The 23,144-nt window shown below is 45.6% G+C and overlaps 1 protein-coding gene across 3 annotated transcripts in view; it reads right to left on the bottom strand.

The window, feature by feature from the left end:
- ZMAT4 (zinc finger matrin-type 4) overlaps positions 1-23,144 on the bottom strand; it is a 166,877-nt gene that overhangs the window by 40,588 nt on the left and 103,145 nt on the right. For all 3 annotated transcript variants that reach the window (XR_008443946.1, XM_054019508.1, XM_054019507.1), the window contains exon 5: positions 10,073-10,300. Coding sequence is in view for 2 of the 3 variants with exons in the window: in XM_054019508.1 (XP_053875483.1) it covers positions 10,073-10,300 (228 nt within the window). In the remaining variant the exon portion in view is untranslated. The remainder of the gene's footprint in view (positions 1-10,072; positions 10,301-23,144) is intronic.

The raw sequence follows: 23,144 nt of genomic DNA, 5'->3' as shown, positions 1-23,144 counted from the left end.
TAACACATCAGAGTTCCCCTCCATGAAACCTGACATGTATTCATGTAAAATTGAATAAGTGCCTATACCCTGCAAATAAAATATTAATAAATAAAGTCATTAATGTCATTCTGCATAAAGTGCATTAAAACACATTCCACAAGAACACTTGTTAAATTCTTTTTCACTAAATAAAAGTGACAGCATAGAACCAAAAGTTCTTATACTGCATATAGAGAAATTATGGCCTGAGGGCACACAATAAATCCAACTCTGCCAGAATTTTTAAAGATGTATCTGCATCTAATCCCTATTGGTTTTTGTTGCTATGGGAATATAGGTGAGTTTTCCAGTGATGACATTCCTGCATAGCCATCTCCATTCCGAAATCTAGAGACCAGACGACACCAAAGATCACTATATTTTATTCTAGAGAACCACTGTTGTATTCGCCTTTCTGAGGCAGTATCCCATCACCTCTCCCTGCACCTTTGCATTCCTCCTCCATGCGGAAGCTGAATGTTCTCTGGCAGAAAGCTCCTGTTCCAAGGGGCTAGCTACAGAATTCCATTTTCCCAGCACAAGAAATTCAAGACTGTCTCTGAATTTATGTCCCCATTTTTCTATTAAAAAAAAATCAGGGTTTTTACTGCTTGGCAGTCAGAGAAATCCAAAGACTGAAAAAAACTGGTGCCTAGGAAGCATATGGAGAGTTGCACTGGCCCTGTTGCACTATGGCTTCTGGTGGTGTCAGCAGTTAGGCATTCTGCCTGAACTTTTAAATACTTGAATTGGGAAGTTCTCACTCCCAGCAGCCTAGACCTCTTGGTACACTGGTATTAGAGCACGCTGGCACAGCAGTCCCATCCTGAGCTGTTTGGCTGTTCTTCTGGCATGCTGGACCCTATTGAGCAGTTTCCTAAATTGTGATTGAGACTTGTGTGTACCTTTCGCAAGACCTCAGCTGAGGCTCTTCTTGCAGACCTTATGGGCAAGGTTAAATAATTTCCCGGAACTGTGCTAAGCATTCTCGTTGGGAAACAACCTATTCCCTCAAAGGTGAAATAAATAAGGAATTGGTAACAGTGAGCTAGAGAGACAGTTCTGCCTGATTTTATGCTTTCTAGAAATCTCATTTTCTTTTTTAGCATCTAGGTCTGGTATCATACTAAGTGAGATGTACAGGCAGACAATTTGTCATTGTACAGAAGTACATAGAAGTTAAGGTTATAAATACCGACAAGATAAAGTCTTTATATTAAATTATCAGCTCACTCTCTCCATTCAAAGATATACATAGGACATAGCAAAGGAAAAGACACACAACTCAGTCAAACAGACCTTTCAAAGACTGGACCAGCTTTCAAAGTGAAAGGATTTTGATATATAGTTTCAGCTTATTGCTAGCAATAAGCAGAACTCATAATTAAATTCCCCATAAAAACCCTTTCAAAGACCTGTCAATTTCTCTGCATGGCCTTTGCCCATGCAGTGACCACCTACTTTATAGGAGGAACAAGAGAGATCAGTGAGAAAAAATGCCAAATGAGAAGCAAAACTGGTGAAACGTGACCTGATGGAGCAAAAAGCAATTTGCTTTATGCTTGGTGAAGTTTGGGGAAAGTTTAAAACTGCCAAACTGGAACTCAATATACCTAAATGCAGCAGCTTCCATTCACTATTGTTGAATAGTCATATATGTTGGGTAGGAAGATTCCAAACTTTATACTCTTGTTATTATATTTGTAAACTTTTATGGTTCCACTAAGTCTCACTATCTCCATTGCAGTTCAATCAGGGACATCGCTGAGTGCGATCTGCATGCCAATCTGACGACATTGATTATGCCTTAGCACATAACAGGAAAGATTACAAGAAGGTTGTCGTTACCCACCACAAAGTGAAGTCCTAGCACCAATCCTAGCTCCCCATCCTGACATGGGGAGCTGATGCAAAACTCTATGGACCTCTTCACTGGCTCTTGTGTACTCTACTCTAGAATACTGCTCACTCGCTTAGGCACATATCACTTGTCAATTCTCAACTTAACATTGTCATCTGGACCCTTACTGATGCAGTAAAACCAGGGCCACAACCATAGCTTCCCATACTGGTGCATATCCACCCATCTCAAATGCATCACAACACAAGACTTTTTCAGATTTTCCATCGCATTTGTACTGGAAGGTCTTTTTCCCCACATGAAGACCTAAATGACATACTGACTCAAATCCAGAAAACCTTTATTTGCTTGCAGCAAAGAACTCAAAGATCGATGGCAAGCAAGGTGGAAGGATGCCAACATGCCGAATAAACACCTCATTAAGGGGAAGGAAAGTGCTTTTAATTTCTCTCTTCCACGGTATGTTTTCCTATTCAATGCATGGAATGGTACCCGCCTCCCTCGCCCCCAATCTCCTTTCACTTCCTTTCCTTAGTTATACTGGGTCATAACTGGAAGACAGGATAAATCACTAGCTGTGCTAAGACTGCACATCAAGCTCTGGAGGCACCCGCTGCAATGTATAGGTAATTCGAGTGACAGAAATCTTCTGTCAATTTTGCAGAAAGATAACCTGCTCAGACAGATAAAGTCCTCATACATGCAGAAAAACTGGTATGCTATTTCACATATGGCTAAACATAACCAGGGCTGCAAACATCACTCAAATGCAGCAAATAATTAGGGGAAAACCAAAAATCCATGTTCTTGTATTGCTCATGGAAAGAACATTACAAAGCTTTGAAGCTTGTCACCAGGTAGAAAAGGCTGTCCGAGGACAGCATTAGCTTTTTTGGACCTGCTGACTATCAGAGCTGGAGCTTATGAAGAGATCGAGTTGGCACATCTGACACCTGTGTGGGACACTTTAGGCAGACACTGGGCTGGATTCTAATCGGAGACATGCGAACATCCATTCCTGAATAACATGAAAAGCTTCCTCTGCTCAGGCAAAGCACCTGATTTCCAGGGCTGTGCAGTCATGATCCCACACACCTCAGATTAGATCTGAGCACAGAGAATAGAGAAATAATGCCATTAAGGAGGCTTTTTTTACGTGTTTGTTTATTACTTCAGAAAAGAAAATAAGACTTCAAAGTTTCAGAATAAACACTTGGCAAAAAAAAAAAAAAAAAGTTGATGCTTTCGCTTTCTATAAATCTCAATTGTCCAGAGCTATAACTCCACATTTATTTTTCCAAATACAGATTCATATTTAGCAATACATATTTTATTATAACCATTATCAGAAAATCAAGATTGCTGGAATTTTGTACTTCAAGCTACACTGCTCACTCCAATACTATAAAAAGCATCAAACATTAGGTTCCCAGTGTAGTCAAAACAGAATTAATATTTAAAACATGATGTTGCAAGCCACCTGGGATGACTTGAAAAGGAAATGAGTTTGCCATCCAGTGAATACTGAGAAAATATAACCTATGGGGAATGGAGAGCATGTGAGAGTACAGTCTGCACAGCTTATTGACAAATGCAAAAAGAATACGAGAGAGAGTAAACTGGGCAATTTTGCACTGATTAAAGCAAGTTACAATCCAGAGGTCTGCCTTCATCTCTCTTCTTGTCTAACAGAAGACACCGTTAGCTTCCCAGCTAACAACATGGAGGAAAAGGTATTACAGTCAGTCTTTTATACAAAATGTGAAAAAGACCGTTTTCTGGCTATGCCATTCTTCTGAGAGTTGTGGCACAGTTTGTAGAACAAACAGTCTTAAATCCCTTCCATGTGCATCAGGACAGGGCATTAACGCTGATGCTGAATTTGCATCTCTGAAGAAGGAGCCAGATAAAATGAATGCGGCCCATTAGCCAGACATGGAACTATTTAGAAGCCGAAGTAAATGATGTATATATCCCTAAAACCCAGTGAAAGATTCCGCACTTTCCTTCTGGGAAGTAGGACACGAGCTCTTTAGTTTAGACAGAACAATAGAAGGCTTCAATCAAGGCACACAAAGAGCCTTGGATTGTTGCATAAGCCTGATGCAGCTTTTCCTTATTAGATGCAGAAGTGCAGACACGGGGTGGAAGGGTGCTTTTCCTTATCTGTGCTGGCAGTACTCTTCAGAGGATTTGTCTGATGGCTTTTAGTCACAGATACTGTACTAGGCTGACAGCCTCAAGTATCTAAATAGAATAGATCATTTGGCTTCACTTCTCCTTGCCTAAGGGAAACTGTGCGTCCATGAGGCTCTCACTTCCTACAGGCAAGGGCTGAAGAGTCAGGGCTGGTTATGTACCTGCAACCTAGATTAAGAGCTATCCTTTTGCCTCCAAAAGTTTCTTCAAACTTCTCAAACTTGGACTTCATCCTGGGACAAAGGCTAGAGTCCTGGCAGACAAACACCGCTGAGACTGCCACCCACCTGTGTGGACAACCAGCAGCTAAGAAATCCTCATGAGCAAGAGCAGTGTGAATGCCACAACAACAGTGTGGATTTGTCTCCAAAGGGCTCAGGCCATCACCAGCATTTCTTTGCCAACTTCACAATCTGATGGCAGTACTGGCCCAGACCACAACACAATGCAGTGTTTGCTGAGCCATCGATCCCAACACATGTGTTTTGCTGCCTTTGCCACTATCTATAGCAGCTTTGACATGTTATTCCTAGAATGACATTGCAGTGCTGCTTTGTACTCACTGAGCTGTTATGCATTCAATGTAATTCCTGCAAAGACTGAGTGATTTTATGCCCAGTAGCTCAATAGTTATTAGCTAGGTATAGTAGGATCTCAGCAGTAAAATCTCATGTTTCAGGGCATAAACTGATCACTGCAGGAGTCAGGAAGGAGTCCTTTGTCCCAAGTACAGCAACACTCAGCTGGTCCAGTGAATTATGGAGGGTGACAGATTTCCATCTCCCTCTGAAGCATGAAATGTTTGCCATTTCCACAGGCAAAATACTAGACTTAGCAGGCAGGTCAGTGATCTGATCCATTATGGAAAGTCCTACATTCCAGTGATTTTACAGAGCTGGGGGTGTCTGTAGAAAGAGTGGGGTTATAATCAAGAATTGGCCTTTTTATTATCCACGCATACAACATGCATGCAACACTTCTTTTCACGTTCTAGAGAGTCAAGTCTGAGAAGGGAATTTATAGACAATTCTCTTCTTTTGAAAGATGACTTTGTTAATGCAACACCAGTGGAGAAAACATGTTATAAGTGGATTCTGACATTTTCAGCAACAAAGGATTAATCTAGTTTACTAGATGGTTGCTCTTGGCTTAATTGCTAACAATATCTGGTAGAATTTCTGGTTGGGAATTTTTTGTCAAAATATTTTTTTCATCAAAAATGCAGATTCCTTTGTGGAAAATGTTGGTTTTGATGAATTTTCTGTTTTGAAACATTTTTGAAATGAAAAATTTGAAATTGTTGAAACAGCCCATTTCAACATTTTCAAATGGAAAAATTCTATTTTTTCAGATCAAAATAACTGTTTAAAAATTAAGTTAATTTTAATTTATACTTAAATTTAAAAGGTCAAAATCTAAAACAAAATGTTTTGAAATTACTGTTTGGATTGATCCAATCTAAAGTTTTTCTGGATTTTCAGTTTGTGAAAATCTGATTTTGACCTTTTGTCCCATATTGGGACAGGAAACATATTTAAAAATTTGAAAATTCTTGTAGTATGATAAAACAGTCTCCCGACCATCTCTAATCTCTGCAGTACTATGTGGATATTGGGGATAGCAAGACCCAATGTGGGTGCTAGAAGGGAGCAAATTTTAATTCGCTAAATTTCCTTCCTGGACTTTGGAAGAGAAAAACATTTTGCCTCATTTTTATTTCAAGCTTGTGTGTGCACTATGGGCATTTCCAAAAAGTGGGAGTGAAATCCTTGGACTCTTCGCAGCTATTCCACTTCACTGAACACAGCATAAGAAGCTGCAAGTGTAAACAGGGCTGAGAGTTCTTGCTGAAGTCCACCCTGCGAGTTATGCGGGAATTAAACTCTGTGCTTGTTCTGCGCAGGGACTGACAAATTGGGACAAAACACCTGCCCCTGGAAAACAATCAAATAACTGCCAAATTTTAATTTATTATGGGCACCATTTCCTCCTGCAGGAGAGAATTGTGACCACAAAACTCACTGCACTTAGCCACATCACTACCCAAGAAGGTGAAGGTGGGAGGACAAATGCAATAACTCAGGTGCCAAAATACAGACTAGATACAATTTTCAAAAGCCCCTAAGTGACTTCAGAGGCCAAGACTCACTGAAAGTTACTAGGACTAGGGATCCTAAGGCGTTAAGTCACTTTTGAAATTGGGGATTTAGGTGATTAAGTAACTTAGGTGCTTTTGAAAAACTGATTCATTATATTAATAAATAATGGTAATTATGGTGTATTAATAATATTAATTTTGTTTGTTACACAAAAATTAACTGTGGATGATACAAAGTTAGGATCTGGATTCACACCCAATCTCCCCAAAGCTCAAGCCTGAGGAGATCTGAGGTTCTGATTCAGGAGCAGCTCTAACCAATCAAAACGCAGATTTACTGGAATGGGCCTGAGTCCCATTTTATCTAAACGAGCCTAAATCAGGATTCCATGGAAGCCAAGTTACACTGGCGTTAATACAGTTTTAAGATCAGAACCAAGCCCTATATCCATTTCCAATAACTCCTAAAATCAACCACTCGGTTCAGATTGTGATGTGGATTCAAATGATGTTCTGCAATTATTATACCAGCTAAACAGGCCTGTTCCCCACTGGATTGAGTCTATAAATGAAAATCACAGACAGTATCTGAAAGTTATGATTAGCAAATGAGGAATTTCTGTTTGTGGTTAGACCCTTAGGGTGTTATGATCGTATGTCATGCTTATCAAGTAGTATGTCAAGCCTCTGACATGTAGAAAATGATGTGAAATCACTTGAAATTACATATGATTGCTGAATGCCTGAGAGAATAATGAATAGTGAATAACATGCCTCATGTGTGAGCAGCCACTAATATTAAATAAATGTCATCTCCTTTCCGTTCAGAAGATTTTGAAATACTAATTTCACAAGTGAGAGAACTGCAACAAAAACTATGTTTAATAGCAATAACAGCACAATTTAACCCAACCAAAAAAAGGGAATTAAACAGTAAAGTGATCATGTGACTGGAGGAGGCTTGGAGCAGGATCTTATCCTCTGAGTGCATAGGCTTTGCTTAAGAGCTTGGTCCTGTCTGAACACATATTTTGCAGATGAAATCTCTGATAACACTGCTCCTCACTCTCAGAGAGAATGGACATCAGCCCAATCCCAACATCCAGGTGGAGCAGCCTTTAGCCCACTCTAATTTACACCAGCTGGAAGAGGGAGGAGTCACCTGGATTGAAGAATGGGCCAACAATATCCCCTTTTCTCCTGCACCAGGAGCCAGCAAAGGGTAGGTGGAGGAGCTACTAAAATGGCCCTGTACTTCTGGAGCCATCTCCTATGCAGGGGAATCCTTCTGGGGCCACTGAAGTTGCAGAACTGGGTCCATTAGCTGTACATTCAGGTGTTTTCTCCTCCAAAATTAAAATCTGATCACTGAAAATAGGAAAAAGTACCCCCCAAAATGTCCAAAACTAGCAGCAAAGTGCCCTCTCTTTTTCTCTCACAGATGTCTGTGTGCATCTATGCACACACATGTTTATGTTTCCTTCTCTCCTATAAATTCCATTGTCCATTAATGCATGATTTACTGATACTAGATTATCTGCAAATCCAAACTATGTCATGGAGGTCAGAACAGCAGCACATTTTCAAAAACGCAGTACGGACCAGTAGGTACCTTAAACTCCTCCATTTCTAATTCTCCTAGACAATAACTAAATGAATAAAACATTCCACAATTGATTGATTTACTGCTACTAATGTTCCCGGCCACACGTGAGGTCAGCACAGTTCAAGGTAGCAAGCACTTCCATATTACCGTCCCAGTTTTTTCTTCACTGCATATGTTCAGCAAGGGGCAGTGAGTCAGCCTATGAGTCATATTTATGGTATTGTGAGCCACACTGGCTTTCCCTGTGTAGCACACGAAGAATCTGAGAAAGCATTAGAGGTTTTATTTGAAGCCTAGAAATTCATAATCTACAGTATGTCTATTAGTTATTGAAGGGAAACAGTCTTTTCCTTCAAAGGAACAAAACTGAAAATGATATGGAATGTCCTGCTGCGAAACCAAATCCTTGCACTGCTTTGAAAATCTGAACTAGTACCTCTTCCTTTGTCTATTTCAATTAATTATTCCTGTAGGAACATACTGGGCCATATTCCATCAAAATGAAACTTGTGCCTTAAAAGGAGCTCCATAGTTTTCCCTTTTTAGGAATTCTCACACTTTAATGATATAGTCTTCTCAGCATTTGATACTGGGCCACGTCCTCCACTGGCGTAAGTCGGCACAGCTCTATTAAATGAAGCTACACTGATTTACACCAACAGAGAATCTGAGTCAAACACTCAGAGATATTTATGCAGAGTATTTATCAGACACAGGACAGTGAAAGGAGGATCAGAGACCCTTGTCTTTCATAACCAATTATAGTTAAGCCTTGAGCGCATAGCTACCAAGCAAGAATTTCGGGGTGAGGCTCACACCTGTTACTGATGCAAAGGTAAGACTCCAGGTCAATGTTAAGTATCAGAGGGGTAGCCGTGTTAGTCTGAATCTGTAAAAAGCAACAGAGAGCCCTGTGGCACCTTTAAGACTAACAGATGTATTGGAGCATAAACTTTCATGGGTAAATACCCACTGCATCTGACGCATGGGAGGTCAATGTTGAGAGCTAATAGCCTTACATGGACTGCGGAACAAGTCACTTCCAGTTACCAAATGGGGACGGCCCTTTTGTCATTTATTTAAAATACAGGCCATTAAAACACTAAAGAATTTAGAGGTCAAGTCATTAAGATGTTTATTTCTATAAGAGCTGAAGTGCTGATAACTCAGGCTGAGGCAGCGAAGAACATTTGCTCTCTAAGCAAACATTAGACATAAAACAGACAGGTTATGACTTGTCTCCTTTGGTGCCCTGACATGGTCTGATGCTATACTTGCTGTTTAAGCAAGTGGAGCAGGGTCAAGGAAGGTCCTTTAGCTGATCGGAGACAGTTGCCTAGCATACCTTCTGTGAGAAGGCAAGAAACCTCCATAGAACAGTCACAGTAAATACTTTATACTTTTTTAGTGCCTTCCACCCAGGAATGTCACATCATTTCACAGCCACTAATTACACCTCACAACACATCGAATGAGATAGGTGTTCTGCTCATTTTACAAATGCCTCAGTGGAGGCACAGGACATCCTTTGCCCAAGGCTACACAGCAAGTCAGTGGCAGAAATGGGAATAGACCCCTGGAGTCCAACTCCCAGTCTAAGTACTAGACTATCGTTCTCTCTGTAACGTGGCACCTAGAAGAGTGATCCTGTGTTTGCCAGGGAATCGCGACATGCGCTAATCTCCAAGATCCTCCTTCTTTGAAAGAGAGACACAAGATATGCTAAAGGACCAACTTCGGAATGATGCTGCTATGACTGCAGCGGGTTATCCCACAGAAAGGTGTGCAGGTTGTCGCCCTATTTGCCTTATCGACCACAAAAACAAGAAAAAAGGAGGCTCCTTATAACCTAAATGAAATAATGTATATACTTGTTACTATGTTTTTGAATATTGTCTCAGGGGTGGTGGTTTTAAAGATGTAACTGAGCCTGGTGGAAGGCCTGAGCTAATGTTTTAAAATTTTATATTTTTAAAAATTAGTATTCATCTTACTGAGCTGTGCTGATTTTAAAACACGTATTTACTGTATTGTGTGCTATGGCCTAAGGCTCAGGCACTACATTAATAAACTACCCTAGAAAAAGGAACGTTATGAAGAGCTGCATATGAGCAGCATGAGCCAAACACTGCATCCTTTTCTTCTATAATCAGACAAGACTGGAATCTGCTAATTGAAATGACTAAGGTGAACAGAGAGAGACTAGGCTGGAAACACATTACAACCTACAGAGGATGAATCTTCCTTCTCAACGCATAGATGCTTTATGTTCAAGACAGGCTCTTACCTCTCAACTCTCCTAGATCCAATGTCTTCCCTAGTTGTTCTAATAAGTCGGCCCTGGCTGCGTTCTTTTTGTGCTTTTTGCCATCATAATGTTGTTGTGCCATCATGGGGTTATTGAACCAGGCTGCACAGAGCTGGCAGTACCTGTCTGAGTCTCTTCTTTGGTGAGGTGAAGACACCACAGGAGAACTATCCGCATGTGGCTGCTTTAGTGAACTCAGAGTGGTTTCTGTAAAAGAAAACAATCAGACATGGAGTTTTCCCAGCCCAACCGCTATTCGGACCATACCAGAACCTTAAATAGACAGTCCCCACATTTGACACAAAGAAGAATTAGCAGCAGTTAGCACCTTCCATTGCAAATACTGCTGCTCTACATATTTGAATGGTCTGGCTTGGAAATCTACCATCTCCCTTAAAACAGAAATGTTAGTGCACTTAGGCAGCATGAAACTATTTCTCAATTATTTGCATTACACCAGCTCAGAAAGTAAAGATTCTTTTAGTTGTAGTTACATGGTTTATTATAAAACTTTACCTGTTAAAATTTTCTTAGTAAAACTGCTGCTTATATATAAACATACTGGTGAAGAATAATCAAAAATAGTAATCAAAGAGCATAACCTTATGTATGGACATTCCATGTATAAAACCAAACATTTCTCAGGGTAGGAAAATTGTTAGGTTTATAATCAACTGAACATTCTTGTTCTCAGTTTGTTTGGTTTTAGAAAATAATAGAAAAAAACAAAAGAATTTTAAAATGCCACAAATAAAGACAGTATTCAGTAGTCAATTCCCTCTCTCAAATATCTTAATACACTATTAATAGGTGCCACTGACATGTCAACCTTCCCGTTTAGCCCCTCAGTCCTCTTCAAAGTCACCAGAAGGCTCTAGCAGTCTACTTTTGAAAAAGTGATCCTAATTCAAAAGGTTTCAAAAGAAAAATGGATCATTAGTCATAATGCTGTACAGGAGCAGCATGTGTTTGCTGTGGCCTCTCTGCTGAATTTAGTACAGCTGATAAAAGAAAAAAATAAGTTATACTAAAAAGGTAAACATTGTGATGCTGTTGGAATACCAGAATACACACTTATTAGTACTTAATTGGCACATCTAGCTCACATATTCTTTTAATGTGGTTTTCCATTTTTAGATTTGAAAGAAAATGTCTAATCTCAAAATAATTACTTAAAACTATGTTCTCAGGAAATATGCTTTGGGATAAGAGTAGGAAAATTTGCACTCTAAAAATCAGTTTGAGAGCTCTTCTTCTGATCAAACGGTTTCACTGCTACTCTAGCTCAACTCTAATGAGATTGCAGCTGTAGGGACTGAAAGTGATGAAACAACTTCATTATTTGAGTCTGCGAAGTTCCTCAGTGAGCAAAATAAGGATATATTTAGACACATAATTATGACCTGAACCCTCTGTAATCTCCCCCATGGTTCAAGAGTGTTAATACAAGTTACAAATCTTCAGTTGACTGGTATGTGAAAGGATCTCTATTAGCTTTCCTTAAGGAAATTGTATCTTGCCTCTAATGTTACTTACAACCTTATCAATTTTCAGGGTTTTATAAGAGTCTATTGTTTTTTATTGGCAATGGCAAAGGTATTGGATTTTCATTGCCTGAATTACAGTTGATTCTGAAACACAGTTCTCCTACTTCCTAAGCCCTGATCGGGGAACCACTTAGGAAGAGAAAAATATCCTAGACTGATACCTCATATGTGCTGGCAAGAGCGATACACTACAAAGTATTAACAAAATGAGCTCCTTCGGGTATTAGGGTTAACAAAATTATTATATAATTGACTCTTATGGAGTCATTTATTCTCCTCTTTGTATTGGCTAACGAACTTTCCACTTACTCTGGTTCGATTTATTTCATTCCACAAAGTGATGGTGTTGTCTATTCACTGTATAGCTATTGTTTCACTGGTATAGTTAGAAACAAGATAAAGAGTAGTTCTGCTAAATAAAACTGTCTCTCGTTCCCACATTCATTGTGTCTCTTAGACTGTACGCTCTTTGGCGCAAAGTCCGTGCACTTGAAGACTGTCTGGCACAATGGAGTCCTAATCCCGACTGCAGCTTTTAGGTGTTTCTCCAGTACAAATAATAAATGGGAACACTAGCTACCCTTACTCTCAAGCTAATACAGCTCACTGATTTTATTCTATCTTATCCATTCATATGGTCACTGTGGGAGGGACTGTGTGCTGGGGGTTCAGAAAGGAACTTGGGATTGGCTGGGGTAAATCCACCCCAGCTCTGCTCCGGACAGCCCAGAGCAGCCTCCTGTGGGGGGATCTGCCGGCAGGGCCATTCTCCCCTCTGCTGCCCAGGGCCACTTGTTTGGCACAACAGCCCCAGGCAAATTCCCCAATTCCCTTCTCAGACAGGAGCCCACGTCACTGGGGAGAGCTCTGGGCGCTCTAGGGAGAAATCCTCAGGGTAAAATCCTGGGGCATGGCAGCCTCTGCCTCAAGCACCATCTCGGAACAGGCTGCGCCACAACAGGGCGCCTGCCTCACTGCCCCCTTCTCTCACCTATGAAAAGAAGCATTGTCTCTCTCGGTAGCAAACGCAAACCCTTTTATTCACACGATATGCCACAGTCTGCGGCTGCCTCCTGGTAAATACACTTCCTCCCAAAGCAAAACAAGGTTACAACACAGCAGCTCCTCTCTCCCATGCCAAGGTCACCATTCCCAGGTCACCCACCCGAGAGCCATTAGCCACTCTGTCCCAGTTCTTTCTGAGCCGGCTCCAGGGCCCCTCTCCAGGCCCCACCCTGACAGTGCCAAGACCCACTTCTCTCCCACAAGTGTTCTCCGGTAGCCCCAGTCAGGTCTCCTTTCAGTGATAGGAGTCCTACCCTTCACACTAAGTGTCCATTCAGGACCATAGCCCTCCATTGCTGAAAGGTGGTGTGAGTCCTAGCTCTGCTCCTAGGATCCTCCTGCCTCCTCAACTCCTCTTGCTTCTGGGCCCAGCTTACACTGACCAAGCTGGTCCTTTTCTGGATTCCTGGGGGCCTCTGCACAAGCCTTCCTCAGTTCCCACAACTTGGCAGGGTCCCCAGCTCTGGCCAGTCCTCCCAACAGCTCTCCACAGAAAACATCCCTGGCAGTTTGGTTACTGAGTGCCTTCAGCTTTTCTCCCTCCAGCAACTCTCTGCTGCTCCTTCTCTCTTGCCCTGTTCTCAGACAACTCTCACTCACTCCTTCCAGAGCACTCAGTCTCTCCTTTATATGGCTCAGCTGCCTTCTCTAGCTGCCTCCCAAATGGGCTTTAATCAGCCACAGGTGCACTAGACCCTGCTCCCACTTAAAGGGGCCAGTCACCCTGTGACAGGGACATACCCTCTCCACAGCCCACACAGGGAGCTGATGGGCCAGTCTGCCAGCTCCTGTCTCAACTACGCCCCTGAGCAGACAATGATTCCCTCACCATTCCTGTGCTGCCCAGACATCTGGTTTGGATGGGAGCCAGCAGAGAGGGGCTGTGCAGGGAGACACCCAGTATCCATGTCTCACCGCTTCAAAGTCCTTCACTTTTGAGTGGCTTGGCTAAGGCCACATAAGGAAATAGTGTCACACCTATACCCACTCACCGACCCACCGTTGGGTTACAATCACAGAGCTTGGCACACACAGAGCTTCATGCATGGCTTTGTGTCAGTCATGGAGCAAAGCCTTTGGGTACGACAGCCCGAGAGTCCCTCTCCGACCACATCCCATCACATGCTGCTCTTTTATTTGTATCTCTAATAATGGTGTGAGAAACAGGAAAGCTGTCCAAGACTGATCTCCATTTCCTGGTCCCTGTCATATGGGTTACCAAGATCACACACCCTCTGTCTCACAGCAGGGGTCAAAGCAGGGGCCACTGAGTCCAGTAACTACTGTTAGTGTCCCATCCATCAGCAAACAGAGGGGGTCACATACACAAGTGTAACTGCACTTTATGACTCTCACTCAGAAGTGACGTTTTAGTTCCTTCTGGCGGCTCTTCCTAGGCGAGAGCTTTCTGCTCGTCACCAGGAACCTCGTCTTGGTCTCCAATTCGGAGGGTGCAGAATTCTCTGTGCAATGCTAATAACTCCCAGCTTTGTAAAAACAGTCATGTAGTTAGATGTTTAATATTCAATATTTATGCCCACCTTTATTTGCACCTAAATTAGCTGAGGGTATGACAGTTTTTTTGTACCTTTCCCAACTCACCCACCCTCATATGCTTTGCATGGACTGGGCACAATATGCCCCCCTAAGCCTTGCTGGAGGCACGCCATACTACACACACTGTATTGTTCTGTACATTTCTTGCTAACTCCGTATATACAGTGCTGAGATGTTTCCAGCTCAGGTCCCAGACGCTTTGGTGCTTTCTCCCACAGAAATATAATAACTAGCTCTGCTCTTTCTTTTGAGCCTCACACAGTTTTTATTATGCAACTAAAGGACAAAATTACTTCTCCAGAAGAACTCACACGCTGCAGTCAGTGCTCAGGAAAGGCCAGATGGCATTTTCCTCATAAAATTACTTGTTTCTCAACAAATAAAAGCAATCTGTCTATAAATTTAGTGCCTTGCATTCCAAAAGGACAAATAAACCCGGATAGGCACTGAACACAATCCAGATAAATGGCAGGAAAACAGTATGTGATCATGTAATTCAAGACTGCATTGTAATGCATATGCACAAGGAGGCAGAGTTAAGGCTGCAAAGTGAAGCAACCAAAAATCAGGAAATGGATTGCCTAATATGCGTAAGGTTCCTTTAATGCAGTATTTTTGTGTGGAATTGTAATTAAATCAAGTGTAGCTTTCCTGGTGTATTATTGCCAATACTAATAGTTTACCAGCTCACAATCCTCCCCTACTCTTAATAATCAGTGTCAACAACTGTCCAGTGCTTTGAACATAGAATCATAGAACTGGCAGGGACCTTGAGAGTCCCCAGCACTCAAGGCAGGACTAAGTACTATATAGACCATCCCTGACAGGTGTTTGTCTAACCTGCTCTTAAAAATCCCCAATGATGGAGATTCCACCACCTTTCTTGGCAATTTATTCCAGTGTTTAACCACCGTGACAGTTAGGAAGTTTTTCCTAAATTCCAACCTAAACCGCCCCTGCTGCAATTTAAGCCTATTGCTTCTTGTCCTATCCTCAGAGGTTAAGAACAACATTTTTTCTCCCTCCTCCTTGTAACAACCTTTTATATACTTGAAAACTGTTATGTCCCCTCTCAGTCTTCTCTTCTCCAGACTAAACAAACCCAATTTTTTCAATATTTCCTCCTAGGTCATGTTTTCTAGACTTTTAATCATTTTTGTTGCTCTTCTCTGGACTTTTTCCAATTTGTCCACATCGTTCCTGAAATGTGGCACCCAGAACTGGACACAATACTCCAGTTGAGGCCTAATCAGCACGGAGTAGAGCAGAAGAATTACTTCCATGTCTAGTCTTAAGTAAGTGCTAAGTACACGCTGGCCCTGCCTGCTGGGAAGCAAGTGCAATTTGGAGCATCTGCTGCTCCCCATTCACTGGAACTCCTCCTTACTGCATTGTGCAAAGTTCAGGTAAAAAGTCCTTCCTGTACATATGGCTCTGTCTGCTTACTGTACTCACACACTATATATTCTACTAAAACCCTGATTATTCGTATTATGTCCCAGTCACGGAGAATGGACTAAATGACACGCAAGGCTAACCCAAAAGCAGAAGCCCATTCAGTTTTACATCATTTTGATATTCGATGCTCTCCGGTGTAGTAGATGGTGTGTGCACGTCTCAAAGATCCCACGGCTGTGTGGCTGTAAATTGTGGTGTCTGGGTGATTATTCCAGTTCAGCCAAACTTTGGAGATGTGTTTCATGCCTTCCCCCCTCTATTCCCATACACACACTGTATCACGAGAGTTGTTAGTGGCTGACTTTTTTTTTTAAGGGGAATACAAGAATAAAACCTGCAATTGCTTCAGCCATAAGAATTATCCTCTAGAGTCTTATAAGACAAAATCTTTCTATTCTTATCTTTATTTTTGACCACTGGGATTATCCGCAATAACTGTAGAAGCATTTGGGCATCTGGCACCTTATAAATAAATAGTGTGACAGACCCAGACCAGTGGGCTACAGGCAGGGCCGGCTTTAGCAAGAGCGGGGCCCGATTCCTGGGGGCGGGGCTTGCTGCAAGCCCCGCCCCCAGGACCCGAGCCACGCCGCGCCGCCGGGGGGGGGCTGGGGGGGCCCCGAGCCGAGCCGCGCCGCCGGGGGGCCGGGGGGCCCCGAGCCCAGCCGCGCCGCAGGGGGGCCGGGGGGGCCCCGAGCCCAGCCGCGCCGCAGGGGGGCCGGGGGGGGCCCGAGCCGCGCCGCAGGGGGGCAGGGGGGGCCCCGAGCCCAGCCGAGCCGCCGGGGGGGCCCCGAGCCGAGCCGCCGGGGGGGCCCCGAGCCGAGCCGTGCCGCCGGGGGGGCCCCAAGCCGAGCCGCGCCGCGGGGGGAGACGGGGGGGCCCGCGCCGCGGGGACCGGGCCGGAGCCGGGCCACGGGGGCCGTGCTGGGGCCTGCGGGAAGGGGCCGCGCCTCCCCGGAGCCCTTCTCCCGCCCCCACCCCAGCTTACCTCGTGCTGCCGGCCGGCCCGCCCCTGCTGCTTAATCTCAGACTTCCCGCGAATCTCTGATTCGCGGGAAGCAGGGGAGGGGGCGGGGCGTGCAGGGGAGGGGAGGAGGGGGAAGTGAGCTGGGGGCGGGGTGAACAGCTGCAGCGCGGGGCCCTCTTGGCGCGGGGCCCAATTCAGCCGAATCGGCTGAATCGGCCTAAAGCCGGCCCTGGCTACAGGAGTCTGGTAGAGGGCAAATCTACTGGTCACTGGATGAGTAGTTTTCTGTTCCCTGAGTGACCAGAGCAGGGCTGCACTAGAGTAATCAGGAACCTGCTAGAACCAGTTAAGGCAGGCAGGCTAATTAGGACACCTGGAGCCAATTAAGAAGAAGCTGCTAGAATCAATTAAGGCAGGCTAATCAGGGCATCTGGGTTTTAAAAAGGAGCTCACTTCAGTTTGTGGTGCGAGAGTGAGGAGCTGAGAGTGAGAGGTGCGCTGCTGGAGGACTGAGGAGCACAAGCGTTATCAGACACCAGGAGGTAGGTCCTGAAGTGAGAATAAGGAAGGTGTTTGGAGGAGGCCATGGGGAAGTATCCCAGGGAGTTGTAGGTGTCATGCAGCTGTTACAGGACGCACTATAGACAGCTGCAGTCCACAGGGCCCTGGGCTGGAACCCGGAGTAGAGGGTGGGCCTGGGTTCCCCCAAAACCTCCCAATTGACCTGGACTGTGGGTTCTTCCAGAGGGGAAGGTCTCTGGGCTGTTCCCCAACCCACATGGTGAATCTCTGAGGCAAGAAAATCCACCAATAAGCTCAGGTCTCACCAAGATAGAGGAGGAACTTTGTCACACTGGTGTCGGGGTGGGATCTTGGGGTGCACAGCGTGGTGGAAGAAGGAGGGTGTTTTAAAAAAAACAAACAAACAAAGTGATTTTTTTTCCCCCCACCACAATGGATGACGTAGTGTGGGCACTGATACAAGCTATGGCGGCCTAGCAGGAGGCTACCCGTGTCCAGGCAGCCTCCCAACAGGAGGCAGTGCGGCTGCAACAAGAGACTAATTGCCTGCTGATGGACCAGGCTGCTCAAGACTGAGCTATGTTGTGGGAACTGGTAAACCAGGTAAAGTCCCTTACAGAGCTGAATCGCGGCCATGATGGGACACGGCTCATACGGGCGAGCCATTGGCTGCAGAAAATGACACTGGAGGATGATGTAGAGACATACCTTTAGGGTTTTTGAGAGGACATCCCTACTGGAGGCCTGGCCTCAAGATCAGTGGTCTGGCATCCTTGCCCCATTCCTGTTGGGGAGGCCCAGAAGGCCTACCATGATCTGCCTGAAGAGGCTGCGGCAGACAACCCTCAGCTGAAAGCCGAGATCCTGGCCAGATCTGGGGTAACGACAGCAGTGCGGGCCCAGCAGTATCACAGTTGGAGGTACCAGGAAGACAAAACCCCGTGGTCCCAATTGTATGACCTCATCCATCTCGCACGAAAGTGGTTGCAAACAGAGTCCCGGAGTCCGGAAGAGATACTAGCGGTTCTGGTCATCGACCAATACATGAGGGGACTAGCACCAGACCTTCGTGCCTCGGTAAGCCAGAACGAACCCACCACCTATGACGAGGTTGTCGCCCTGGTAGAGAGGCGAAGGACAGCGAGGGAGCTGACCCGACCAGTTAAGGAAGAGGCACCCCGGGTTAAACTAGCAGCACCAAGCCCTAAAGTTCGGGTGACTGGGCCACCAGGAGGGCCCAGGTGGAAAAAGAGAGAGGCTGAAGGCCCATCAGAGTCCACAAAGAGTTAGAGCACTAAGGGAGAAGAGGATTGGGATGTTAGACTGCCCAAACCAAGAGACCGGGGAACACCTAGGGCTCCATACAGATGTTATGCCCGTGGGGAGTGGGGACACATAGCTGCACAGTGTCCCAATGCTGAGGAGCCTATGCAGTGTAACCTGGGGAACTGGGCAGATCCATGCTCCCTAATCCACCTTGTGGGGGTCTTGCTAACCCCACATATGTACACCAGACCAGTGAAACTAAATGGGATAGGGACCACGGCACTGGTTGATTCGAGGAGTGCTATCACGCTTATCTCAAGGAAGCTTGTGAAGCATAGTCAGCTGCTACAGGCTAAACGTACAGGGATAACCTGCGTCCATGGGACAGTTAGTTACTACCCGACCATCCCAGTAAAAATTGAGATCCAAGGGAACACTTGAGGTAGCAGCAGATGTAGTCCCTAAACTCCCATACCTGGTGCTCATAGGGAGGGATTTCCCAGAGTTTGGAAACTTTCTCCCAGTAGGGGGATTGGAGAAAGATGGGGACCCTAAAATTGGTGAGGCATCCACAGCAGACTATCAACCCCCAATCTTCTCTGAAATATCCCCAGATTTGTTCTCCACTCCCAGACAGGGTAGAAAGACAAAAAGGGAAAGAAGGGCAGCTAAGGATTTGGGAACACGAATACTGACCCAAAGCCAGAGGGTCGCTCTTGTAGGTAGGCGGACCTGCGCAGCTGAAAAGGAGGCCACGCAGGAGGGAGAAGCACCTGAGTCTGACCCCCACCCTAACGCTTCTGAGCCAGTAGAGGCAACAGAGACTGGGCCCCTAGATCTTGGGCAGATTAGCCCCGGGAGAGGAAATTTTGGACGGGACCAGGCAGAAGACCCAAGGTATGACAACATTAGGAAGGAGGTGACTGAAATAGATGGGGGTCCCCGTGGAAGGGAAAACCCAGGGACCAGGACCCTACTTCATAATGAAGAAGGATCTCTTATACCGGGTAGCACCAGTACAGGGGCAGAAAGTACAGCAGATCCTAGTACCTCAAAAACACCAGAATGCTGTATTAAGTCTGGCTCATAGTCATTGTGGGGGGGGCATTTGGGGGTAGAGAAGACCCTGGCACGAGTCCTATGACAATTCTTCTGGCCTGGAGTACATGAAGAAGTGCGGAGGTACTGTGCCTCCTGCCCGGAGTGTCAGCTGCACAGTCCCCGTCCCCACTTGAGGGCACCTTTAGTACCCTTTCCCATCATAGAGGTCCCCTTCGAGCGAATAGCCATGGACCTAGTGGGACCCCTGGAGAAGATGGCTCGGGGCCACCAATATATACTTGTTGTTTTGGATTATGCTACTCGCTACCCAGAAGCCGTCCCCCTACGGTACACGGCCTCTAAAACTATAGCCAAAGAGCTGGTGGGGATCTTTGCCCGAATGGGGCTACCGAAGGAGATATTAACCGACCAAGGAACCCCATTTATGTCGAAGCTAATGAAGGACCTCTGTACGCTTCTCCATATACATACCCTGAGAACTTCGGTCTACCATCCGCAGACTGATGGGTTGGTAGAAAGGTTTAACCGAACCCTCAAGGCTATGATACGGAAGGTGGTAAGTCGGGATGTGAAGGATTGGGACACCCTACTGCCCTACCTTATGTTCGCTATCCGGGAGGTACCTCAGGCCTCAACTGGGTTTTCCCCCTTTGAGTTATTATACGGGCGTCACCCCCGTGGCATACTAGATATCACCAAAGAGATCTGGGAAGAGGAACCCAATGAGGGGAGAAATATAATCGAGCATGTAATGCAGATGCGAGACTGGATAGCCCGGGTTAGCCCTATTGTACGGGAACATTTGGAGAAGGCACAGGAGGCCCAGCGAACCCATTACAATCGTCAGGCAAAAGTGCGACAGTTCCAACCAAGGGATCAGGTTATGGTGTTGGTACCCACGGCAGAAAGCAAGCTTCTGGCCCAATGGCAGGGGCCCTATGAGGTGGTTGAACCCATGGGGGAAGTAACCTACAAGGTGCTGCAGCTAGGAGGCAGAAAACAAGAACAGATTTATCACGTTAACCTTCTGAAACCCTTGCATGCACAAGAGGCATGCACAACGGTCCAAAAAGACCTAACCCAGGAAAACAAGCCTTCCAAACAGGTGAGAGGTTTAACACCAGACCAGAAGAATGAGGTGTCTGAAATGATCTTCCGGAAGCAGATGTGTTCTCGACAAAACCGGGTTGAACAACCGAGACATATCACCACATCGTCACGAACCCTGGGGCCAGAGTACAATGAGGCCCTACCGGGTGCCAGCAGCAAAAAGGGAGGAAATGAAAGCAGAAGTAAAAAAAATGCTGGAGTTGGGGATCATCGAAGAATCCCACAGTCAGTGGTCCAGCCCAATCGTGCTGGTGCCCAAACCTGATGGCGCCACAAGATTTTGCCACGACTTCCGGCGACTAAACGAAGTATCCCAGTTCGACGCGTACCCCATACCTCGCATAGATGATCTAGTGGACCGTCTGGGTAATGCCCAGTACTTGACTACCCTAGACTTGACAAAGGGGTACTGGCACATTCCCCTTGCGGAAGATGCAAAGGAAAAGACTGCGTTCTCTACACCAGAGGGTCTTTTTCAATATACTGCCCTCCCTTTTGGACTACATGGGGCCCCAGCTACCTTCCAGCGCCTCATGGACAAGCTATTACGCCCACATAACAGTTATGCTGCCGCCTACTTGGATGATGTGGGCATTCATACCCCAGACTGGGAAACCCACCTGGAGAAGGTGGAGGCAGTCCTCGATACCTTCAGGCGAGCTGGCCTTACAGCATACCCTGCCAACTGCACTGTAGGGTTTACAGAGGCCAAATATCTTGGCTACATTGTAGGAAAAGGTCTGGTAAAACCCCAAGTGAACAAGTTAGAGGCCATCCAAAATTGACCCCGACCAAGTCGCAAGAAACAAGTCCGGGTGTTCCTAGGTGTGGTGGGGTATTACCGACGATTTATCCCCCACTTTGTCACAAGGGCAAGCCCCCTGACAGACCTAGTGAAAGCCCGTGGACCAGATCTGGTGAGATGGTCTGATGCAGCAGAGGAAGCATTCACAGACCTGCGGACTGCCCTCTGCAGTAACCCCGTACTGATAGCCCCTGATTTCACCAAGGTGTTTATCCTGCAGACGGATGCATCGGAAGTAGGGTTGGGGGCCATTCTATCACAGATGGTCGGGGAGGAGGAACACCCAATTCTATACCTCAGTCGGAAACTCCTTCCAAGGGAACAAAAATATGCAGTGGTGGAGAGAATGCCTCGCTGTAAAATGGGCCCTGGAAACATTGGGCTACTACTTGCTCGGGTGCAGATTTGTCCTCGTGACCGACCATGCCCCTCTTCAATGGATGCAGCGGAACAAGGAGAAGATCACAAGGGTGACCAGATGGTTCTTATCCCTCCAACCTTTCCAGTTCCATGTGCAACACAGAACAGGGAGCTGTCATGGCAATGCCGATGGCTTGTCACGTGTGCACTGTCTGGCATCCCAAGCTGCCCAACCCCTTGGCGTTGAGCAGGGGGGAGGGATATGTGACAGACCCAGACCAGTGGGGTACAGGAGTCTGGTAGAGGGCAAATCTACTGGTCACTGGATGAGTAGTTTTCTGTTCCCTGAGTGACCAGAGCAGGGGCTGCACTAGAGTAATCAGGAACCTGCTAGAACCAGTTAAGGCAGGCAGGCTAATTAGGATACCTGGAGCCATGCTGCTTGCCTAGGCCCCAGCTATAAAGTTAAATATGTTGGCTCCTTTGGTCAGGTTTGTCCTTGTTTAGATGTTAGCTGCTGCCTTGAGGGAGAGTGGGGTGGCATAAGTTCACATAGCTGGTGGTGTCCTCAGGATTTATGTCTGCTACACTCTAAAGAATTATGACTGTAGCATACTATTCCCTTTGCTGCTGTGTTAGCTAAATGGCAGAGTGAACTCCAGATTGCATGTAAGAGCCTGTCTCACATCAACTCTTCCTTCACTGATTCGCAGCGCATACCACTCAAAACATAACTAATGTGGAGAGGTCATTAGTGGGACTCAAAATTAGGCCTTTGTCTTTTCCATTAAGTCAGTGTTTCCCAAACTTGGGATGCCGCTTGTGTAGGGAAAGCCCCTGGCAGGCCGGGCTGGTTTGTGTACCTGCCGTGTCCGCAGGTCCGGCCAATCGCAGCTCCCACTGTCCGGTACGTCCCTCGGACCTGTGGACACGGCAGGTACACAAGCCGGCCCGGCCCGCCAGGGGCTTTCCCTACACAAGCGGTGTCCCAAGTTTGGGAAACACTGCATTAAGTGATCTTAGTAGTTAGGGATAAAGCAGCAATCACACTCCCTCAAGCCACCAGGTATTCTGTGCTACCAAAGCCAATAATCTCCATGCTAGTAAGAGTCCAGTGTGGAATGTTCTACTCATTCCAAGAGCCACTGGCTGCTTCAGATGTATAAGGAAAAGATGTGAAGCCCAAGGGATTTCCCTCTACACTGCACTTTTAATAGCGCTTTGTATCTGTGTGAAGGGAGCATACTGAACTACCAAACCAGAACTCCTCTCTCTCACTAGTGGCAGTGTTTTACACTAGTCTGTGCTCACTTTGCATAGGTGTTCATGATT

This window comes from Malaclemys terrapin, chromosome 2, assembly GCF_027887155.1.
Source record: "Malaclemys terrapin pileata isolate rMalTer1 chromosome 2, rMalTer1.hap1, whole genome shotgun sequence".
NCBI lineage: Eukaryota > Metazoa > Chordata > Testudines > Emydidae > Malaclemys > Malaclemys terrapin.
The sequence above is the reverse complement of the archived record's forward strand: the minus strand, read 5'-3'. Positions and strand labels throughout refer to the sequence as shown.